This window comes from Rattus rattus, chromosome 18 (assembly GCF_011064425.1).
Source record: "Rattus rattus isolate New Zealand chromosome 18, Rrattus_CSIRO_v1, whole genome shotgun sequence".
Classification (NCBI taxonomy): domain Eukaryota; kingdom Metazoa; phylum Chordata; class Mammalia; order Rodentia; family Muridae; genus Rattus; species Rattus rattus.
Window position 1 is genome coordinate 6,723,916 of NC_046171.1, and position 24,321 is coordinate 6,748,236.

General features: G+C 53.2%; 1 protein-coding gene across 1 annotated transcript in view; it reads right to left on the reverse strand.

The window, feature by feature from the left end:
* Positions 1-24,321, reverse strand: part of Itpr3 (inositol 1,4,5-trisphosphate receptor type 3) — a 64,740-nt gene that overhangs the window by 35,250 nt on the left and 5,169 nt on the right. Inside the window, 4 exon segments of the mRNA XM_032888344.1 lie at positions 3-161; positions 1,798-1,884; positions 3,162-3,283; positions 13,714-13,784. Coding sequence (XP_032744235.1) covers positions 3-161; positions 1,798-1,884; positions 3,162-3,283; positions 13,714-13,784 — 439 coding nt within the window.

The following is a 24,321-nucleotide window of genomic DNA, read 5'->3' on the forward strand; positions in this document are numbered from 1 at the left end:
ACGTTATCCCCATTGCTCCGAAGCTTCCAGAAGGGCTGGATGAAGAGCCAGGAGCCCTCGTTGCCCGTCGCGTCCAGCGTCACCCGCATGGCATTCTTCTCCAGCAGGGCCGGCAGCCGCTTGTTCACCGTTAAGTATTTGTTGCTCTTCATGTGCAGAAGCTGAGGCACAGATGGGGCTGGAGTGAGGCCACCAGGCCCCTGGGGAGGAGGGGACACTGGGTCCTTGGTCACACAGGGTGTCAGACATATCCTCACAGGCAGAGGCACAGTGGCCCAAACGGTCACAAGCACGCACACCTTGTCACAGAGAAGCAGTCATTCTCAACACCGAGCGCACGCCCGGCTCAGCGGGAGACGACCGGCCAGGCATGCACAGGTCCTGGCCCATCCTGCACCACCACAAAGAGACACAAGTTATCCATCTTTTCTCAAAGGTAGCCTGGGATGACCTGAGCACTCCTCACGTCCTCAGTGCTGGGTCACAGGCAAGCACCACCTGCCCCATTTATGAGGTGCTTTGTGCACACCAGGCCAGCTACATCCCCAGCCCCAGACTCCATTGATAATCCTGGTAGACTGTTAGGGTCCAGAAGCTTCTAATCAGAGAGCGAGGTATTTCTGAGGCGGCAGGGGAACAGACCCATTAAAGCCCCAAGCCCACCACATGCACAGTCTCCTTCCTCGAGGACTTCGATTGTCCTGGTTAAAGCAACAATTGTGCTTCTGAAGGTGCCTGTCTGCCTCCGTTCATCCTGATCTAGCAAACACGGTCACCGGCCGGTTTTAAGGTTTATTTACTTTCATTCTATATGCATATGTGTATGTGCACTGTGTGCATGCAGTACCCAGAGCAGCCAGAAGGGGGCAGTGGATCCCCAGGAATTGAGCTACAGACACTCGTGAGCAGTTCTCTGGAAGCTGCTGGGAATCTAACTTGTGTCCTCTGCAAGAGCAGCAAGCGCTCTAACCACTGAGCCGGCTCCCCAGTCCCCTCTGGGCAGCTTACACATGGAGTACACGAGGCCAGGGAGTTAAGGAATTTGTCTGAGGTCACAGCCTTTAGGAATGGCAGGGCCACACTGAGATGAGAAGCTAGCTCCATATGAGCTCATGACCCTGAGCTAAAAACACTCCCCTGGGCACAGTACAGAAGTGCAGTTGGAGATGCAAACATCACACACACACACATGCACACACAGGCATGCACACACACACACACATGTACACAACATACACATAAATGTACACACACATACATGCACACACACAGTCACACACACACACACAGGCACACACATACACACATGCAGGCATACCCAGACACACAGACACACATATGCACACACCATACACATAAATGCATACACACATACATGCACACACACCGATACATATACACATATACATATACACATGTACACACACAGATGCAAACACCACACACATGCAGGCATACACAGACACACACATATGCACACCACATATACATACATGCATATACACATACATGCACACACAGATACACATGTACATGTACACACATGTACACACAGATACACATGTACATGTACACACATACATGCACACATAGATATACGTGGCACACATATACATGTACACACAGATACACATGCATACATACACACATGTACACACAGATACAAACATACCACACATACACATATAAATGCATACAGGCATATATGCACAAGTGTATGCACACACATACACATGCACACATGCATACATACACACACACACAAAAGGCAGGGAGCGCTCTGTGCCAAGGCCACACCTGAATCACACTGCCGTACTTCACCACGTCCCCGTGCACCTTCTTGTTCTCTGTGTCGTTTTGCTTCTGCTCCATCTGGGCTGCATGCTGCAGACACACAGGGTAGGGAGGGCTCAGAAGCTGATCCAGATGGAGATGCCGCCATGTACACATGTGCACACATGTGCGCACATACACACACACACACCAAGGTTCACATTCCCCGGGAGGCCCTTCATGCACCATCCCTCCTGCTAAAGCAATGGCCTGAGACTTCGAATGCAGAGGGTAGCCAGTGACAGCTCACCCTGACCTGACAGGCACCTTCCCGTAGGACCTGAAATCTCTGACACATCCAGCCACCTAAACCTGAACGTGCTTCTCCCCCCCTTACCCCCAGTTCTCCAGGATACCTCTACTCCAGGCTGAGCTGGGCAAAGACCACTTCCCACTCCTTCCATGCCCACTGCAGAGGTCCCCGCCCCTTTCCTGAGCTGCACCGGCTCGAGGATGAGCTCTATTAGCTCTTAGGGGATCCTCTTTAATCTGCCATCCATCCAGAACCTCCCTGAGGAAAGGCCTCCTCCATCAGACAAGCACACCCTGAGGACAGTGGCCCCTCTTGCCCTCCCTCCCCCTCAGTGCTGAAACCAGGCCTAGGGTAAATCAAGTCAGGGAGGGCTACAGCGGCTGCCACAGGGCCATGCATGTGCCATACAACCCTCCACAAGCTACAGTGTGGGGCTCTGACCCCGTAGCTCATATGCAAGCCCTCAACTCACCCTCAAGCTACAATGTCAAGGCTAGGGGCTGGACCTGAGCGCTGTTGGGGAAACTCAGGATGTGAGCTGAGTCTACCTCACAGGAGCCTGTGGCCCCTCGCGAGGCCCAGCACCTCAGCAGTGTACAGGTGACCAAGAAACACAAGAGGAGTCAAAGACCTAGGGGCTACCTTAGCCAGACTCCAGACTCCCAGTGTGGGCAGACCGGTCCTGTCTAGGAGCTCTGAGCAGTCTCAGATGGGGGCTAAGACAAGACCCAAGGTTTCAAACTAGTTTCCCTGGAGCCCCACCTCCAAGAGCGACTAGAAAGTCTGGGGAGCAGTTTGGGTTGCTCAGATCTAATCGTCGAGTCATGTGCCCTGACTCAGGGCTATGCTGTCCCTCTTGTAACCCGCAGGAAGGATTTGTACAGACGTTGGGTTCCTGGATGGGCACTTCTCTTCCTGTTTGTCCTGACTCGTGGCCTTTTACACCAGCCTCACCGATTAGTGTTTTCAAGTCCCCAGTCCCTCGTCACATGCTTGAGGCCTCCAGTAGCGCTGAGGAGCAGAAGCCCCAGTGTGCACCCCCGGCTCCTGCGCGCATGCGCGCGCTCCGGAGTACCTGCAGCTTCTGCAGCAACACCACATCGGCGATCTTCTCTTTGTCCTGCTTAGTCTGCTTGGCTTTCCAGTACTGCTTCTGTGCGGAGTAGCGATTCATGGGGCACACTTTGAAGAGGCAATCTGGGTGGGATAGGAAGAGATAAGGGCCTAGTCAGAGCTCAGGGCTTCCCGGCAGAAGCCCAGTGTACACCAGCCTCTCCCAGCCTCCTGCCCACTAGGTGGAACCGGACAGAACAGAGTATCGTTGACGCGTAGGGGCTGAAGAGATGGCTCAGCGCTTATTAGAAGGTGATAAGGGAGGACACTTGGTGTTGTGGTAAAAATAAGAAATGGTGGAACATGGTACCCTGGCTGTAGCGCTCCCACTAGTTCTGGCTCCAGTGCTAATTTATCTCAGCGGCTTCACGCTGCCCCCAAGTACTCTCCGACGCCACGCCCAGTTTCATACAGAGACCACCATCTCGCAGCTCTTACTGTGGACTCTCCGCATTTCCAGCGTCCACCCCCTGGTGCCAGCGGCGGCTACCCTCTTGTAACTCTCTGCTGCTACTCTGTTTACGTTCCCAACATCCGCCCCCTAATAGTTATGGCATAAACTCCCAACGACCCGTTAAAAATCAAGACTCAACAAACTGCAACCCAACAATCAGATTTAAATGTTAAATTCTCAATCCACAATAGTCCACGCAATAAACTCACAACCAATTGATAAGGATGTAAACCGCCCACTGAGATAAGAGAAATTTGCCTACAGAAGTCCATCCCAACTTCCTTGGCAATTCAAGATCACCCAGACCTGGGTTGGGGATTTAGCTCAGTGGTAGAGCGCTTGCCTAGCAAGCAAAGCCCTGGGTTCGGTCCCCAGCTCGAAAAAAAAGAAAAAAGGAAAAAAAAAAAAAGATCACCCAGACCTGGGTCACCCTTCTCCGTCTCCATCTTGATTCTCCTCCTTCCTTCTCCTGTCCCGCCTTACCCAAACTTTGTCCTCGCCTTATTTTTTTACTGTCCAATCATGGCCTTGACCTAACTGGTGCCAGCCCTCACCTGCATACAGACATCAACTTACAACCTGGTGCCACCTTCTGGTCTCCATGCATGTGCAAACACACACACACACACACACACACACACACACACAGGGGTCTAAGGAAATTGGGTAGGAAGAGAAGGTGTCACTTGGGGAAGGACAGACACCCTTTCCCTTCTAGCAAGGTCACCAGAGGTACTTGGCTTCACTCCGTGCTGTCTGTACCCGCTTTTACAGGCATGGACAGTTGTTCACACCTGCCTTATTCCTTAACAGGCAGGCAGGCAGGCAGGCAGGCAGGCAGACAGAGACAGACAGACAGACAGAGACAGACAGACAGACAGACAGACACACACACACACACACACACACACACACACACACACACACACACGCCCCCAGCTTCCCTGGTTTGTCCTCATCTCACGGCTGACTCAGACATCTAACAGTAAGGCTAGATCATTCCCCCAAGCTGTTTCCCCAACACCAGAGCCTGCTCAATTCCTCCCACCGCCCTGTGGACAGACACAAGCACTACCCGTCCCTGGGGACCCAGGCTCAGCAAGTTATGCCTCTCAGCCTCTTGACTCTGTCAGGACAAACTCAAGGTCCAGAAACACAAACTGTGGCTGAAATCCTCATTTTGACCAAGAAGCGGAAGATACCTGTCGTTCATACAAGAAGTCTTACTAAGTCAACTTTCCTATGGTCACCAACCCTACTAGTGCCACGTCCCCGTGATTCCTCGAGAGACTCATTCATTGACTGAAGGAATACAAGCGGACTCTGAAGTATGTTCATCAATCTCTAGGGGGTTCGTAACCTAAGAATTTCCAGTTATTTACTATAAACCTAACCGTATTATCATAGACTAAGCAACTTTTATGTAAAGAACATGTGTTGGGCTGGAGAGATGGCTCAGTGGTTAAGAGCACTGAATGCTCTTCCAGAGGTCCTGAGTTCAAATCCCAGAACCACATGGTGGCTTGTGACCATCTCCAATGGGATCTGATGCCCTCCTCTGGTGTGTCTGAAGACAGCTACAGTGTACTCACATATAATTAATAAATAAATAAATAAATAAATAAATAAATAAATAAGACCATGTGTTGCATCATGGGAGTGGGTGGGGCTTCATAAAAAACAATTATTAATTTTGGTTAATTATTAATTTTCCCATTTTGCTAATTATTAACATCTCTCTGAGTTTAAACCATTGACGTTTGATTAATGACTGGAATATTTACGTATTGTCCTGGTATTTTCCATTTTTCTTGTTTCTTTCTGAGACTGTAAATTATTCTTTTTACCAGGTTCATCGATTTGTGGGGTTTTTTGTTTTTTTGTTTTTTTGAGCATACAGCTGACTTTAGACTTCTGAATCTCGCCACAGACATTGTAACATAGGTTTGTAACTTTAAACTCTACCACTACTGCACATAGGCAAGCTTCCCTGTTGGAGAATTGATTGTGCAAACCACTGTGCTGCCATACCAGACATAAATCTCTAAATGTAGACACAATGGGAGGGGAGGAAACTTGTCACTTTTGTAAGCCCAAGCTCCACGAAGCGGTATCCTGAATTTCTAACGATTTATTTTATTTATTTATTTTATATTTTATTTTACTGTGGCTGTCTTCAGACACACCAGAAGAGGGCATCGGATCCCATTACAGATGGTTGTGAGCCACCATGTGGTTGCTGGGATTTGAACTCAGGACCTCTGGAAGAGCAGTCGGTGCTCTAACCACTGAGCTATCTCCCCAGCTCCCCAGCTCCCTGAATTCCTATTTAGCCACAGGAGGCCTCAGTTGGAAAAGCCTAGGGGTCTGATGGAGGGGAAGAATGGTCTCCAGGGGCTGTGCGCGTGAGCAGGTGTGAACAGGCAAGGAACCCGTTCACCGTGAGCACCCCAGCCAGGGGAGAGTCACAGCCTCAGGGGAGCCGCTGATCATCAGACTGCAAACTCTGGGGGCAACAGAAGATTTGCACCGGGGAAAGTACAGGGCATGGGGGGAGGGGACAGAAGAAGTACCAGGACAGGATCCTCCTCCTAGAGACACATCATGCTCTCCCTAGGGTCAGGTCCCTCTCGAGGTCAGAGCTGGCTCTCAAGGCCCTGGGAATCTAGAACATATATGCTCTCCCATCAGCCTATGGGGTACAGAGGTCCCTGAACCATTGAGGGGAGACGTTGGAAAAGGCTAGTTTCATGGAGGGGAGGAGAAGGAAGAAGAGGAGGAGGGGGAGGAAGAAGAGGAGGAGGGGAGGAAGAGGAGGAGGAGGGGGGAGGAGGGAGGAGGGAGGAAGAAGAGGAGAAGGGGGGAGGGAAGAAGAGAGGGAGGAGAAGAGGGGAGGAGGGAGAGGGAGGGGGAGGGAAGGAGAGGGAGGAGGAAGAAGAGGAGGAAGGGGAGGAGGGAGGAACAAGCAGTGATTCCTTAAGCAGAGAAGCCTCCAGGGCCCTGAGCCAAGCCCACCCCTCTCCCACCCCCCAGCATGCAGGCGGATCTTCTTCTAAGTTCCCCCCCACATACATGAGGGTTCATTCCTCAGGACATGGCTGGTGTCTGTGCTCCTACTTCCCAGGTTCTGAGGTTCCACCTCATCCTGGGGCCCCCTGTTGTCAGGGTTGGTGGTAAACACCTCTCCTCCTGGAGCAGCAGCTTGCTGCCTACCCAAGTTAGTCTTGTAAGAATTCATTTTAAATTACATGTGGGAGGGGTGCACATGTGTGTGCTGGTACCTGAGGTCAGGAGAGGCTGCTGGACCCCCTAGAGCTGGAGTCACCTGCAAATGTGAGCTGCCTGTCACAGGAACTGAACCCTGGTACTGTGCAAGAGAGCTGTGCCATCGCCTGGCCCCTTACACTCAGTTTGGAAGGCGGGCTGGCCCCATGAAAGGAATATTACACGGCACCGAAGATCCAAACCCTGTGTGGACAGGAGCCATCTTCGAACCAAGAGAGAAGGAGGATGTGAGGCACCTTTCTGCCCTGGGCCTGAATCTTCTCTGTAAATTCCCAGAACATGTCAGACCCATCCCCCTGCCCTGCAGAGACCCCCTTGGAGTCCTAGTCACACACGGTCTGTGGGACAACAGTCTCTCCTGCTTGGCAGTGTGCTTTGCCCAAAGGCAGCTGTCTCACAACTCCAGGAGGGATCCAGAATTTTCTCAACAAACTTCAGGGCCAGAGGGAGACAGGAAGTGGGTAAGGAAGCCAAGAACTCACTTTATCACAGACCAGGAAGAAAGGCTGAGGAACACCCTGAGGACACAGGGCTGCCACAGAGGCACCACATGGTAGGGGGGTTGCCTCTGAAGGCCACAGCTGGAGCACTGGGTACCCTGGTGACAGGATTACAGGCAGTGGGTGCTGGAATCTCAACTTGGGTCCTCTGCAAAGGCAGCAAGGTCCCCTTAGCCACCGAGCCATCTCTGTAGCCGTGGAATGAGTACTTTTAAAGGTGGGTAACTGGGGCTGGAGAGGAGGCTCAGGGGCTGAGAACACTTGATGCCCTTGCAGAGGACCTGGTTGCGATTCCCAGCACCCACATGGTGACATGGTGGCTTACAACTACTGGTAACTCCGGTTCCAGGGGATTCAATAATAGTAATAATAAAATATGGGATGGAGAGATGGCTCAGTGGTTAAGAGCACTGGCTGTTCTCCCAGAGGTCTTGAGTTCAAATCCCAGCAACCACATGGTGGCTCACAACCATCTGTAATGGGATCCGATGCCCTCCTTCTGGTGTGTCTGAAGACAGTGACAGTGTACTTATAGATAATAAAATAAATCTTAATAATAATAATAATAAAAAGAAGCAGATCCTCTTCTGTCTTTTGGGGGGTTCACTTTCAGTGCACAGATGCAGGAAAACACTCAAACATGTGTGTGTGTGTGTATGTATGTATGTATGTATGTATGTATGCATGCATTGCATTTGTAGCTGGAGGGTCTTGGGATTCCAGGATGCAAACAGAGAATTTGCTGCGTGTAGCTGGGTGGACTGCAGCAGGGAGCAGGCCACACGAGCTAAACTCTCATCCACCGGAGCTGGCCCCAGATGCTACTGAAATGAGGTACCCGTGGCAGTGGGAAAGCCAGCTGACGAGAGCTGAAGGGGTGGCAGGTGGCAGCTCAGGCTGCCTCAAAGGCGGGGTGTAGAAGGGAGCACTGGGACCAAGTGGCCACGCAGATGAAGCACCGCGTTCCCATTCTGTCTGTCACTGGAGGTCCCACTGTAGGGCTGCTGCCCTGACAGCATCTCAGCATGGGGTCCCTGAGGGTGACCTCCAAACATGTCACACCAAAATGCCAGAAAGGCACAGGGAAGCCATGCTCCAGTAAGGAAACGGCTGCAGGTGGCACTGTTACTGCCCAACCCGCTCCTCGAAGCACATCTAATAAACCATGCTGGGGGGGGGAGGGGGAGGAGGGGGGGGAGGAAGGGAGGGAGGAGGGGGAGGGAGGGAAAAAGAGGGAAAGGGGAGAAGGATAGGGTAGAGGGAGGAAGGGAGAGAGAGGAGAGGGTAAGAGAGAGAGAGGGAGGGAGAGAGGGAGAGGGAAGGAAGGGAGGGGGAGAGGGAGGGGGAGGGAGGGCAGAGGGAGGGGGAGGGAGGGAGGAAGGGAAGGGAAGAGGGACACACTCCCTGAAGCTGTGAACAGTAGGGCATGGCCCGACCAACAGCTGGTAGGCCGAGGCAGGAAGATTGCTACCAAGTTGGAGGTCCGTCTTGGATGCACAATGATACAGAAAGGACACATTGTTTCCACCAACAGGAAGCTCTCAAAGGCCAGAGTCCCAGACACTGAAAGCAGGAGGAGGAGGTGGGTCGCAGCTGCCTGCAGGGCAATGGCTGCCCTAAGTGGAACACCACAGAACTGAACGCCTTCATAACGGTTAAGACAGAGCAGGAAGAAAAAGATCAGGAGTTCAAGGCCACCCTGACCCTGTGTGTGTGTGTGTGTGTGTGTGTGTGTGTGTGTGTGTGTGTGTGTGTGTGTGTGTGTTTCACGCTATAACTTCTTTTTTTTTTTAAGAGACTTGTGTTTTATCTTTAATCACCTATATGGTCCTGCACATAACTGCAGGCGCCCACAGAGGCTAGGAGCGAGTGCAGGTCCCTGGAGCTGAAATTACAGACCATGCAAGCTCCCCAGTGTGGGTGCTGGAAAGCGAAATCCAGTCCTTTGTAGAGCAGCGCTCTTAACTGCTGAACCATCTCTCCAATCCCAGTGAGGAGGATTTTTTTTTGTTAAGTATATTTCACTACAATTAAAAGTACTTTTCTCTAAATAATTAAAATCATGGAAATTTAAAAACACTAATATATCGTTTTCCATGAAATGGGGCCAAAAAAAAAAAAAAAAAAAGAATTTTTTAATGAAAAAGAGAAAATGGGGCCTGGAGCGATGGCTCAGCAGTTATGAGCTCTGGCTGCTCTCCCAGAGAGTCTAGGATCAATTCTCACTCAGCACCCACAGGGCAGCTCGCACTAACTCCAGTTCCAGATGCTCTGGCGCCCTCTTCTGGCCGCCACGGGGACTGCACACACATAGTGCACAGACACGCATGGAGGCAAAAAACTCAGACAAAAACAAATCCATCAGAAGCACACGCCTTAAATCCCAGCACTTGGCAGGCAGAAGCCTGTGGATCTCTGTGAGTTAAAGCCAGCCTGGTTTACATAGAAAGTTCCAAGCCAGCCAATAAAAATTAAATAAATAAGCCAACAACAGTAATAATAAAATAAACATTTAGGGGTTGGGGATTTAGCTCAGTGGTAGAGCGCTTGCCCAGGAAGCGCAAGGCCCTGGGTTTGGTCCCCAGCTCCGGAAAAAAGAACCAAAATAAATAAATAAATAAATAAAATAAAATAAACATGAGAGGTTGGGGATTTAGCTCAGTGGTAGAGCACTTGCCTAACAAGCACAAGGCCCTGGGTTCGGGTCCCAGCTCCAGAAAAAAAAAAAAAAAAAAAAAAAAAAAAGAGAGAGACTGGACTTTTAGGAATTGAAACCAGGGTCTCACAAAGGCCAGGCAAGCAACTTTCCAGCTGTGGGATTCTGGGAGCTGACTCGGTGCATCCAGGCCTCGACAGAAGCGTGAGGATGTGGGTTCAATCCTTCACACCCACAGTGGCGTACAGCAGCCTCAGGTACCTATAACCCCAGCTGAGAGGAGGTGACCACGTGAGCTCTGGGATGTGCTGTCCAGCCAGACTAGCCAAACTGATTACCTCCAGACCCAGTGAGACCTGAATGACAGAACCAACTTCTCCTCTGTGTGTGTGTGTGTGTGTGTGTGTGTGTGTGTGCACGTCTGCGTCTGTATATGTCTATGTTTCTGTGTATGTCTGCATGTGTGTGTGTGTGTGTCTGCATGTGTGCACATCTGTGTCTGTATATGTCTATGTTTGTTTCTGTGTGTGTCTGTGTTTGTCTGCATGTATGTCTGTGTGTCTGTGTCTACATGTGTCTGTGTGTGTGTATCCGTGAGCGTATGTCTGTTTGTGTGTCTGTGTGCATTTCTGTATATCTGTGTGTGTATCTGTGTCTCTGTGTCTGCATGCGTGTCTCTATGTGTGTCTGTATGTCTATGTGTGTGTGTCTGTGTGTCCTTGTGTATCTCTATGTCTATGTGTCTGCATGCCTGTGTGTGTATCTGTGTATCTTTGTGTGTCTGTGTGTGTATCTGTGTGTCTTTGTGTGTATCTGTGTGTGTTTAGGTATCTACCTATCTGTGTATCTGCATGAGTGTCTGTATGTCTGTCTATGTCTCTGTGTGTCTTTGTGTGTATCTGTGTGTGTGTCTTTGTGTATTTATCTGTCTGTGTGTCTGTATGTGTATGTGTCTGTATGTATCTGTGTGTCTCTGTGTGTGTATCTATGTGTCTGCATGTGTGTCTGTGTGATATCTGCTTGCCTGTCTGTCTGTCTGTGCTTTAACCTGCACATGGGCAGCAGAAGTTAATCTTTGGTGTCTTCCTTGATCCCTCTCTCCATTTTGGTTTTTGGTTTGGTTTTTGAGACAGGGTCTCGCTGTGCGGCTCTGGCTGGTCTGGAACTTGCTATGTAGACCAGGAAATCAGAGATCCTCCTACCTCTGCCTTCAGTGCTGAGGTAGTGTGGAGCCCATGGTCCACTGGCCTTCACCTGACCATTGGAACGACAGACATGAGTCACCTCCACCTGACTGTGAAGTACATTTTTTGTTTGTTTTTGTGACGCTGAGAGTTGAATCATGGCTCCCTGCATACTAGGCAGGAGCTCTACTACCGAGCTATGTCCACAATTAAAGAGCAGCTGGGGGGGAGGGCTGGGGGGAGGGCTGGGGGGAGGGCTGGGGGTGGGGAACCCAGCTGGTGGGTTGCACCTCCAGCAGATTGGGCATCCCTCGCCAAGTCCGGAAAGAATTCCCCGGACAAGCTGAGGCTTGGGGTGATGCAAGCGGTGGCTGGAGCTGAAAGAACACACAAGAAGCCAAAGCAGATGGGGCTCTACCGGCCCAGCCTGAAGAACCTAGGAGTCAGCAGGTACCTGGGGTAGGGGCTGAAAGGGCACAGGGGACCAATGATCTGTGGGTAAGAAGAGTCCTCGGCAGTGGCTGGTCTCACCCTGAGGTGGGAGGGCAGAACGCCTGGGGTTCCCAGAACAGTCTGATGACAACTTCCAAATGTCTGCCATTCGTGACCACACACACACACACACACACACACACACACACACACACACACGGGAAAGCCACAGGTGGCAGGCCTCAGCAGGCCTCTGAGGTTGGAGCCCTGAGTCTGGTCCGAGTTCTGCTGCCCTAACTCGCACCTGCAGAGACATCACGTTGGAGACCAGCATCCCTCGGGCTTCAGCAGGACCAAGTGGAGCCTGGATCCCTGTCACACTGTACAGGCCGAGGCAGTGAGACTGAGAGGATCTCCGGGGGTCCCTGTACCTAAGCCTTCCTCCCTGTCACAACAGTTCCTCCCTGGGCTGGCAGAAAGAAGGTGGAGGGCAGGGGACCTTAGCTTTTCTCTGCCCCCTCCCACCCTCCTCCCTCTCTTTTTCCTCTGCCTCCTTGCCCAAAGAGCTAGGAGGCAGAAATTGCCGATGAAACCAGAAACGCAAAAAGCCAGACTAAAATCCTGCCCCAGCAGAGCCAACATTCTGGTAAGGGACACAAATGACAAACCAGAATGCCAGGGCCTGGGTAGCTCAGCAGGTGACCGATTGCAGTTCAATCCCCAGACCCGGAAGGAAAGATTCCCTCAAAGTTCTCCCCAGACCTCCGCGCGTGCACCACGTCCTGCAGGCACCCGTGCACACTCGGCGGTAAGAACAGGTCGGCGCTTGGAAGCATCAGAAGTTCAGAGCCGTCTTGGCTATGCAGTAAATCGGAACCCACCCACCCAAGAGCCCGAGAGAGACGAGGCTTTGAGAGAGGAGAATAGCAAATCACACAGAACACAGAGCACGCTGGGCTCAACTGATGCAGAAACCTAAACAGAGAAGGAAGGGAAGCCAGGGAGCCAGGGAAAGCCACACCGGAGCCAGGAACATGAGGTGAGGAGGGCAAGCAGGGCAGAGGGGACAGCATGAGGAGGAGAGGGCTGGCTAGTCACTCTGGCGATGTGGCCGGAGGGAGAGTGGACCCATGTAGAGACAGGGTTAGACCACTCTGGTGGTAGCAGAGGTGGCTATTTGGTGGTGAGGCGGGCTCAAAGACCAGCACTCACTCCCACACCGCTGAGGCACACCTCAACCCATGACATAGACTTAGAGTCCTGACACAGCGGACCTGTGATGGAAGCATTCGTGGAGAAGAGCTGCCGAGGGCCCTCTGCGGGCTAGGCGCCCCCAGCTGCAAGTCCCCAAACGGTGCAACCCACCCCTGCCCTGCATTTAGGTTGATGACGTCTTCCCCTAGCCTGTCCCAGAAGAGCAACCACTCTGCAGACCCGGTGGCGTCACGCTGGCGTGTTCCTGCCTGCTCCCGCCACGCCCAGGCACCAGCTGTCTGGCGCATGTCAGCCTCAGTCCTTGTAGGTAATCCCCTACTTGGCCCAAGAACAACCAGGTTATCCCTGAGTCCAACCCTGTCACTGCCAGGGCTACGAAGACCATTACTATGGAGGAGAGAAGGCCCCTTGAGGGACGATAAGGCTTGACCAGGTCACAGGACGCAGCGGCTATGCTTGGAGCGACTGGCTTCCCCTTTGAGAGAGAAAGAGACAAAGAGACAGAGAGACAGAGACAGTCATACAGACAAAGAAGGCCCTGTGAGTGGTGTGAGCGGCAGGGAATTCGGGAAAGATTAGGCCCCTGGCCAGAAGTGGGTGTGCCCGGGAAGGGGGTGTGGCCTTAGAAGGAAAAGCAGAAATGTACCGCCAACACCAAGCCAATGCAGTAGGCGCCCAGGTCAACACAGACTGCAGGGGGTGGTCTCAGACAGACTGGGGCCAACAGAACCCAGGTCCAGGACCCTTCGGCCCACGAGGGATCCTCACAGCTTGAGTGGAGGTCTTACCTCGGAACTTCTTGGGGGGGTTGTCCAGGTCCCCAGCTGCAGGCTCCACCACACAACGGTCATCCACCAGCCTAGGAGACAGAGCAGCCGGGTTAGAGGGCGGGAAGAGACTCACACGCCTCGGGGCAGGGAACAGCAAATTGGATGAGAGACTATAGGCAGACGGACTGACAGACGGATGGACAAACTGATGGATGGGATAATAAGCCTCATACTTCCCAGACTCGGCCAGGACCCAAGCTAGGGTCTGAAATTCCTTCTAGTCATGGCTGGGGACTGAATCCCTGGAGGGCGTCTGTCCATGTCCCCCATCCTTACCTTCCCCGTCCATTCAAGTGTCCACCTGCCCATACATCCACCCAGGCATCGATCAATCGATCAATCAATCTATCCTTTATATCTGCACCTACCCATCCATGCATCCATCCCTGCATCCACACATCTACTCATCCGTGCACCCACCCATCCATCCACCCACATCCATTGGTCCATCCACCTATCCATCTGCCCACATCCATCTGTCCATCCGCTCATCCATCCCTCCATCCGTCCATCCGTGTTTCAAGCTCTCCACCCCAGTCTCCAGGATCGATGACCAGGAACCACTATCAAAAGCAGCTCTAAGCTCAGCCCTGTGCAGCACCTGTTCCTGAATTCCTGCCTCCCAACCCAAGAACTGGCCGATGGCGACATTTCACCAAGGAGAAGGCTGCATATAAACCCTACATGGCTCTCTGGCCTCACGAAGCAAGTATCAAAGCCCACGCTACTTCTGCACTCCTTGTGTTGGCTAACAAGGTCTTAACATGTGACCTCCACCGACTCTCTCAGTGACCTCAGGATCCTGGTGAAGCCTCCAGTTGACCCCAGCATCCCTAGGCCTTCTCATCTCTCTAGGTGTGGTCACTGTACCCGCTGATGACTGCAAAACACCGCTTGGCCACAAGCCACAAATGCACGTGTGTGTGTGTGTGTGTGTGTGTGTGTGTGCGCGCGTGCGCGCGCATGTATGTGTGTGCGTGCATGTATGTGTATGTGAGTGTGTGTGTGTGTATGTGTGCATGCATGTGTATGTGTGTGTACATGTGTGTGCATGTGTGTGCGCATGTGTGAGTATGTGTGTACATGTGTGTGCCTGTGTGTACATGTGTGTGCGCATGTGCGTGTGAGTGTGTGTGTGTGTGTGTGCATGTGTGTGCATGTGTGTGTGTACCAGTTAAGCCGTCTCACCGGCCACAGTAGTTAGTCCTGCTGAGTTGTTTGAGCCGTTTGTAGCAGGTGTCTCATGTCCCTGAATCCACAGCTTCTGTCAGTCAATAAATCCAGAGGCTGGTGACTGGCACCCAGGGTGGGAGGCAGGGCCCTCGGCCTATGTCATTGTTGTCTGGCACTAACTCCACACAGATGGCATTGGAGCTCAGTTGGGACGTAGGCCACCCCGCTGGTGGCCTGAGGAACTGGAAGGCTGCCTGATGTTTGCAGACACTATTTAATTTGCTAAAACCACTTTGCTATTGTTTTCCATTTTGCAAGCAGGGAGCCAGAGCCCGGAAAGGTTAACATCACAGGGCTGGGCTTCGAAGGCCGGCTGACCAGTGAGTGCTAGCAGGGGGCTTCAGAGACCTGGACAGTGACAGGCGGAGAAGGGACCACAGCCTCCTCAACCCCCCGGCCTCCTGAGCTCTCTCCCTCCCCATCTGCACACCTGTCACGAGTCATCCTGGCCACTCACAGCCCCAGAGGGCTACTAATGTTCCCAGGTAACTCCTACACCCCAAGGATGCGCTCTTCAGAAGTTAATGGAGTGTCAGCACAGCTGGCTTCCCGCTCTTCCACGAGTGGTCCTCATGTGGTCCCCACCCGGTCCATGACAACCCCACTATTACAAACACTTTGGCTAAAACTTCACATTAATCCTCAGGTCCCCTCCTCCCCCTTCTTATGGGCAGGGTCAAGGCTAGCCCATAAGAAGAGACCCTGTCTCCGTGGGTGGAGAGGACTGGGGGAGGGTAGCTCAGTAGGCAGAGTACTTGCCCCGAATGCCTGGGTTCAACCCGGCACTAAGTCAACTGGGCACGGCCGTGTATGTCTGCAATCCCAGCACACACATGGATGTAGGGGGATAAGGATTGGGTCATCCTCTGCTATGCAGTGAATTTTGGGTCAGCCTGGGCTACGTGAGACCCTGCCTCAGACAATGATGAAAGCAGAATTTAGCCTTCACTCATCACTTCTGGCACCATCCCAGGCCAGGCGCTTCCACTCTCAACTGAACACCAGTAACCGCCGTCGTGGCCTCTCCCTGCCTCCTCCCCAGTTAGCCTGTTCCCTACAGATCCAAGGGAAATCGAGGTTTGGGGTGCACCTAATTAGCATACAGAGGTCCTGGGCCCCATCGTCAGCATCACAAACTGGCCCCAAAGGAAAGCAAAGCGGAGTTTAGGCGTGGTGACTCGTGCTTAAAGTCCCAGCTCCCAAGAGGCAAAGGCAGGTAGATCTCTGAGTTCGAAACCAGCCCAGCGTACAGAATGAGTTCCAGGACAGTCAGGGCTACACAGAGAGGTCCTGTCTGCTCAGAAGTCCCCAGAACCGTCACGTAAACGGGAAGAGGAAGCAAGATGGCTCAGTGCACAAAGGTGTCAGCCACCACGCTTGACCGCCCGGGTTGGATGCGCAGGACAAACATGGTAGGAGAATCAGCTTCCTCAAACTGTGCCCACCTCCGCAGGAACATGCGAGTTTCTGACTTTCTCCAGGCCCACTCTGGTTCCACCGCACAGCCTCCTGCAGCATCCTCGAAGCTCCTAGGGACTTTCTCCCTGCCTCTTCCTGTCCTAGGACCCTCTTCCTCTGTTTCCAGGCACCCTCACCACTGCAAATCTCAGCTCAAAGGACCCATGCCCACGGAAGACCCATTCCTTTTAAAACTCTAGCCAGAGGCTGGAGAGATGGCTCAGCGGTTAGAGCACTGACTGCTCTTCCAGAGGTCCTGAGTTCAAATCCCAGCAACCACATGGTGGCTCACAACCATCTGTAATGGGATCCGATGCCCTCTTCTGGTGTGTCTGAAGACAGCTACAGTGTATTTATATATAATAAATGAATAAATAGATTTAAAAACACAAAAAACAGAACCCTAGCCAGGTTTCGTGGCATACACCTCTAAATTCCACTTCTTGGGAAATAGAGGCAGAGGGCCAGGAGTTCGAGGTTATCCCTCACTACATAGGAAGTTGAAGGCCAGCCTGGGCTACACGATACAGGGCTACCCCATAAATAAACAACATAATCTGTGCCCTGCTTTGTGGCAGGCTGCTTTGTTCTGGTTCCGACCTGCCGGCTCGCTACAGCGGCAGACGTGTGTGTAGATCCGGTAAGGATGGGGGTGTGTGCTTTGCCCGGACCTGCAGAGCAGGCCGCACAGAACGCATACTGAGCAGGTGAAATAATTCGCTCTACCAGCTGTGGAGAGACAAGCAGGAGACAGAAAGACAGGGTCCCTGACTCAGGGAGTTAAAGCCCCGTTGAAAAGACACCTCGCACGCTGAGAATGGCAACAGCAGAAAGATACTGCGCACCCATCGGGTGGTCGGTGGCGGTGGGTTTTGTCTGGATTTAGGACGGGAAAGGTCAGAGACCAAGTGTGCAAGAACCCGGGGGCGCTGAGGTCTTGGATAAATGCACAGAATTTCCTGCAAGACATCCATGAATCGGACCAGCTGGCAGGCTCTCAGCAAAGCCAAAAGGGATACAGCCATTGGGCCGGGAGGGGAGGGAGGGGAGGGAGGGGAGGGAGGGAGGGAGGGAGGGAGGGGGAGGGAGGGGAGGGGGAGGGGAGGGAGGGACACTGACCAGGGCTTCAAAAGGCCCTGCCAAGGGTACTAGAACCTTCAGGAAATGTGAAAGTCACAGAACAGAGGAGGATACAGAAGCATTCCCCACTGCCTACTCTTGGCCAGTACACAAGGCCTTGTAGGAAGGGAGGGAAGGAGAGATTGGAGTTCCTTTCCTCAGTAAAACCCAGGACCCTGCCCAGCATCCCCTAAGACCAGGTCACTCCTACAGGCCATGTACACACATGGGTTTGTCCGGCCCACACCAGTCAGCCTGGTCTCTATCGGTTCCTGTCCTCCTCACTGGGTAAGCTTCTGACACCCATGCTCACACAGAGCCTAGGGTCTTCAAAGCAGGGACGTCACATGAAACTGCTCAGAGAGGAACCAGAGCCGCTCACGTGCAGAGAAAAGCAGCCCGGAACTGCAGCCTAGCACTACAGGGCCCTGGAGGAGCTGCCCCCCAAGGCCACGGAGACAGAAAAGGGGAAAGGGGACCTTCGGGGCTGCTCCTGAGTAAGAACCCACCCCACTGGGTTCTACCCAATAACCCCCGAGAGGAGAGATGGCTCAGTGGCTGCTCTTCCAGAGGACCTGGGTTTGATTCCCGGCTCCCACATAGTGGCTCACAACCATCTGTACCTCCAATCCCAAAGTATCCAATGCCCTCTTCTGGCCTCCACAGGCATCAGGCGTGCAAGTGCTACGCAGACATACAAGGGCAAACATCTGTATACATCTGCAAATATCTGTCCACATGACAGTAAGTAAGGAAAAAGAATAAAAATGTCAGGCAGTGGTGGTGCATGTCTTTAATCCCAGCACTCAGGAGGCAGACACAGACATATCTCTGGGTTTGAAGTCAGCCTGGTCTATGTAGTGAGTTCCAGGACAGTCAGGGCTACACAGAGAAACCCTGTCTCAAAAAACCGAGAGAGAGGGGGGGGGGGGAGGAGGAGGAGAGGGAGAGAGGAGGAGGAGAGAGAGGAGAGGGAGACAGAGAGAGGAGAGAGGGAGAGAAGAGACAGAGAGAGGAGAGAGAGGAGAGGAGAGAGGAGAGGGAGAGAGGAGGAGAGGAGAGGAGGGAGGGAGGAGGGTAATAAACCCATGTGTGGTAGGCATATGTCCCGTGTGCAGGTGCTCATGGGGCCCATAGGATACATTAAGCTCTGGAGGGGTTATGGCCTCTCTGTGCTCATGCTGCAAACTAAGTTCTCCTCCTCTGTCCCTAAAAGCAATACTCCCTTCTTTACCACTGCTGAGCAGTCTCTCCGCTCTAGCCATGCCCCTCTTACTTAAAGAGTGTCTACAGGATTTGGGGTACCCCAACACATCTCTCAAGCCTCCCTTCCACTGTTCCTGAGCATTACGACTGAAACAGCCCAGGTCACGCTGTGTGACCTGAGTAGGTAGGAGTGGGTGGGGGTGGACGCCATCAGCAGGTAATGGGTAAGCCCTTATCAGATGGGCTGCCCGGGAAACTGCGGTCCAGAGCAGGCCTTGAAGACACCAGACAGCCTAGAAAAGTGTCCCCAGATTGCCAGCTGGGCCTTGGTTCCACAGACCCCACCCAGCGGCAAAGTGAAACTCCTCCTGCGTCCAACCGCCCACTATCGCCAAGGAAGGTGTGCACAGCCTCGCCCGCCCCAGCCTACCTCAGCTGCTACAGCAAGGATACTGGGTCTGGGCCAGATGCCCAGGGTGGGTGGAAACCCACAGAGGCAGCCCTACTCCTCCCCACCCGGTGGTGCTGCATCTCTGGGTGTAGCATCCCCCTCCTGCCTTAGGTGGACAGCCACGGGTGCACGCCCAGCATCAGAACCCAAGCCAACTAACGCCAAGGCTCCCTCTGCCCGAGGTCCCACCCGCAGCCTCATTTTACTGTCAGTTCCCCTCATCTGCTCTCCGGAGCCTCACCCAAAGGTGGGAGCTACCCGGGCCCCACAGCTAGTCAGACACATGCTGGCCCTCACACAGTCAGGCCTAACAAAGCTTCTGTGAGATCCGTGACGTACTGGGTGTGATCTACCCTCGGGGAGCCCTCACCCACCCTGCTGAATGCTCAGGGTACCGGATCTTATACACCTGCCCACCAGGCCCCGGCCACACAGAAGCCCTAACGACAGGCCCTATGGGTAGCCTGCCATCCACTGGGACACACAGGCCTGAACTACACACAGCAGGATGGAGGGTTGGGGATCCTGGCAGGAGGAGCCCAAGCAAGGAACCTCTAGAAAGCCATTAAGTCTCCCCTGAAGTGCTCAAGGAGTCTATGCCCCAAGACCTTGGTCTAAGAGGGGGAAGGCTGCGTCCTGGGACCTGCGTGGCCCATTTGGCACACGGTGGACTTTGAGACCCAGGTAGAGCCATGGGAAAGGCAGCGAACAGGGTAGGTTGGAGCTGGCACAGGAGATTAGATAAGAAGGAAAGGCTCTAGATTAGAAAGCAGGGCAGTGAGTTCTGAGGAACCTGACTTAAAGCCTACGCCAACCCGCTCAGCCACCACTAGCATAGGACAAAGGGAAACCCCCCCCCAAGAGTCCCCCTCCATCCACAGGGGACCCGGGAAAGAGAACTATAACCAGTCCTGCACACAAGAGTACACACACACGCACGGTGGTGGTTCCCAGCCCAGTCTCCTGACCTCAACCTGGGTCCCAGGCTAGCCCTCTACAGCCAGAGACCCCGAGGAAGCCCACCTCCAACAGTAGGCACTCTAAGGCCAGAGGGACGAGTTACAGGGGTTCGGGGAGGTTGGAGAGGCAGGAAAGAAGGAATCACAGGGCAGGAGAGGGCCTGGGACGCAGCCTTCCTCTCTTAGACCAAGGTCTTGGGGCATAGACTCCTTGAGCATTTCAGGGGAGACTTCAAGGTTTTCTAGAGCAAGCTCCTCCTGCTAGGATCCCCAACCCGCCTCCATCCTGTGCTGTGTAGTGCAGGCTAGCCACAGGGCCTGTTGTTAGGGCTTCTGTGTGCACTGCCCACACCTCAGGCCCTAGCCCTCCATCCTAGCCTGCGACCCGTCACTCAGACGCAATGCTCCGCTCACCCCATTAGCACAGTAACCAGGGCGAGGAGCCTCAGCAGGGCAGCACCCCACCTCCACAGTACCTCAGAATTCTCACGGAAACTGAGTGAGTGACATGGAGCTCTCGAAACAGACGCTGGGGACTGGCCATCAAGTGGGAAAGCAGAAGCAGGGAACAAGCCCTTGGCTTGAGTAAATACAAGGCTTCAGAGGCCAAACGCTGGCCATGTTGGGACCGTGAAGTCCAAGGCACCACCAGGAGGCCATTGGACTACAGGCTGAGAATGTAGGATGCTGGCTGTCAGGGCTCTGTTAGCACTGCGGGAGCCCGTATGCTTGCTTCTTTCTTTCGAGAAATGGTCTCACCGTGTAGCCTTGGCTGGCCTGGAACTCACAGAGATCCACCTGCTTCTGCCTCCTGAGTGCTGGGATTAAACACACATGCAGATGGATTTGGGTGTTTTTGCTTGTTTGAGATGGGGTCTCTTGTGACACAGACTAGCCACGCAGCTGAGGCTGACCTAGAACTCATAATCTGTCTGCTCTGTCTCACGAGTGCCGGGGTCTGTAGGTGTGGACCGCCGCCCCCTATTTTATAGGGTGCTGGGGATGGACGCAGGTCTTGATGCATGCCAGCTAAGCACTCAGGCCATACAGATGGCTTTTCCTGAAAGGTAGGTAATCCTCGGCTGCTAGTGAGGGTTTCAAGGGACAGCAGAGACTGTAGTCATTGACAGGTCTGCGACCACAGCCATCCCCGTCACTACTATCATCACCCCGAGACCTATTTGATTCTCCTTCTCCTGACCCATGTCGCCAAGAGTCTCCTATTGGACACCTGGAGACCGGTTGCCGCAAAGGCAGGAGGAAGGGCCGGTGGCCAGCTGGCTGACAGAGAGATGAGGGACGAGATTTGCTAATCAAATAAACACCTGCTCCAGCTGGGGCCGAGATTTGTGTTTGCTGCCCCCTCGGTTCTGCCCACCTGCACGCCGAAAGCCTCTCCTGTCCCTCCTGTCACCCCAAGGGCAAGCCTCAGTAATGAGGGTGATACTCAGCCAATGCCCTCCACCACTCCACCACTGGGGGGAGGGGGGGCAACAGCCGACCTCACTTCTGCACCCACCAACTCCTCTCCTGCGGGCCCTGCAGCTTCCTCTGTCTGGTTCCTATCTGGTTCATATCCCAGGCTCTTGGGTGTTGGGAGGCTCGAGTGCCAATGCTTAGTGGCCTGGCACAGGGCTAGTCAGCCTGCCCGCTCGGCGGGAGGTTGGGGGGTGGGAGGGGTGGGGGTCTCTGAGCTCACACACCCCTTCCAGAGATGAAGCAGAGGAAATTCTTCTCCCTCCCTCAGACCTCGGCCCCTTCCTCCCCCTCCCCCCAGCCCCTGCTCCAGGGAGGGGCCCCGGCTGTACAATCGATGTAGTGAGTCTACAGGGCAGGGCTGGAAGTGGACATCCACACAGATCCCAGCTGTGTGTACAAGATTATCGAAACCCAGAAACCTGCCCCTGAGCTGAGAGCAGAAAGCTGGTGTGTCCCCACCCTACAATCCAGCTTCTCTCCCCACCCCCAACCCCAGCCGCCACCCATCGGGCCAAGCTAGGGAGGGGACTCGAGGTCAAGAATGTGGGGTAAGGCAAGCGTGGGCAGCTGACAAACGCAGGATTCTTCAAGGCCAAATTGCTGCACTCAGCCTGAGACCCTAAAGTCTCCAGGCAGAAACTGAAACTGATTTTGTCCTCTGCAGACCCCTATGCGGCCCTTCTCTTGTTCGAGTCACCCCATGGGGGACATCACACCCATGTGGCCCTGCACCCAACCCAGAGGGTGGAGGCTTTCACTACCACCAGCCGTACACACTCATAGACATGTGACACGAACTGGGTCAGACCCTCGGTGGCACAGTCCTCCCTCCACTAGCAGCCGAAAAAGCACGGCGTGAACCTAGGAGCCGGCTGATAGACAAGACATAGGCCTTCCCCTTTGATCTCCATCCCAACACCTGAACAGGTGTCCGGACTTGTGAGCTCTGGGATGCTCAGGGCAAAATGTGAAGTTTGCCAGGCAGCCCACATAGCGGGCAGGTACCAGGAGAGCTCTCATGAGTCACAGAGCCTGCTGCCATGTGATTCTGTGCCACTATAACAACAGGGTGTCAGCTCGGGAGAGGGCAGACATGTCCAGGAGACAGGATACCAACAGGGGCTCAGCTTGGTTTGTTTGTAATGGCTTCTGTGCCATTACACGAGGTCGGTGGCCCAGAAGGGACAGCGGTTAGCCACAGCAGCATCACCGCGTACATTACTTGAGCTGTTTCACATTTCTTCCAGGATACATGCTTGTTTTTGTTTTTGTTTTAAACCAGGAAAAAAAAAATACAAGTTTTCAAAACCTGAGTCTGCAAGCTCGGGACTAGCTGAGGCTAGCCCACTACCTAAGGCTAAAGAACTCGAGTGTACCTCCTTCCAGTGAAGTCACAATGAAGCCAGGGCAGGTCTCAAATACACCTGGGGAATGCAGGGGCTAGGGAGGGACCGTTCCTTTCTCCTCCAGGAATTATGAGGTCTCGATTAAGGCTCAAAGGGACCCAGTGAGTTCCCGTGTTGTACGGGTGCAAAACACTAGAACTCAGTCCAGAAACAATACCTGGGGCTGGAGAGATGGCTCAGTGGTTAGAGCACCGACTGCTCTTCCAGAGGTCCTGAGTTCAAATCCCAGCAACCACATGGTGGCTCACAACCATCTGTAATGGGATCTGATGCCCTCTTCTGGTGTGTCTGAAGACGGCTACAGTGTACTCATATATAAAAAATAAATAAATCTTTAAAAAACAATATTCAGGGGTTGGGGATTTAGCTCAGTGGTAGAGCGCTTGCCTAGGAAGCACAAGGCCCTGGGTTCGATCCCCAGCTCCGAAAAAAGAAAAAAAAAAAAAAAAAGAAAAAAAAAAAAAAAATATTCAGTGCTTCCCACAGCTGAGTATCTGGAACTGGGAGACACATACTACAGGGCTGGGAGCTGGACTCAGGGCACTATGTGCGTTCAGCAAGCCCACAAACACTCCACCACCCAGCTGCATCCCCAGCCCTCTCTGCACTTTGAGTATCACCGAGTTAGCAACCTTGGTTGCCCTTGAACTCACTCTGTAACCTGGACAGCTCTTGACCTTAGAAGCTTCCTGTCCCAGTCTCCTGAGTAGCTGGGATGGCAGACCTGGGCTACACCCCCAACTGGGAACTAGATTTGGTTTTGTTTTGTTTGCTTATTTTAGCAAGTCCTTAGCTATTTTTTTTTTTTTTTTTTAGGATTCCCTACATCCAAGACATTCCCAGGTACAGTTTGAGCTCCTTAGAGAATGTACAGGATGAGGCTGAAGAGGGGGTTCCGCGGTTAAAACCGTGTACAGCTCTTTACAAAGGACCCCAGTTCAGTTCACAGCCCTCACATTAGAGCCAGAGTCACCTCTAACTCCAGCACTGGAGGATCCAGCGCCCCCTTCTGGCCTCCATGGATATCTGCACTTAAATGCCACACACACACACACACACACACACACACACACACACACACACACACACACACACACACTCCCCGATAAACTTTTCTTTTCCTAGACAGGGTCTCACTATGTAGCCCTGGCTGTCCTGGACCTTGCTCTGTAGACCAGGCTGGACTTGAACTCAGAGATCAGCCTGCCTGTGCCTCCTGAGTGCTGAGATTAAAGGCATGGGTCACTACACCCAG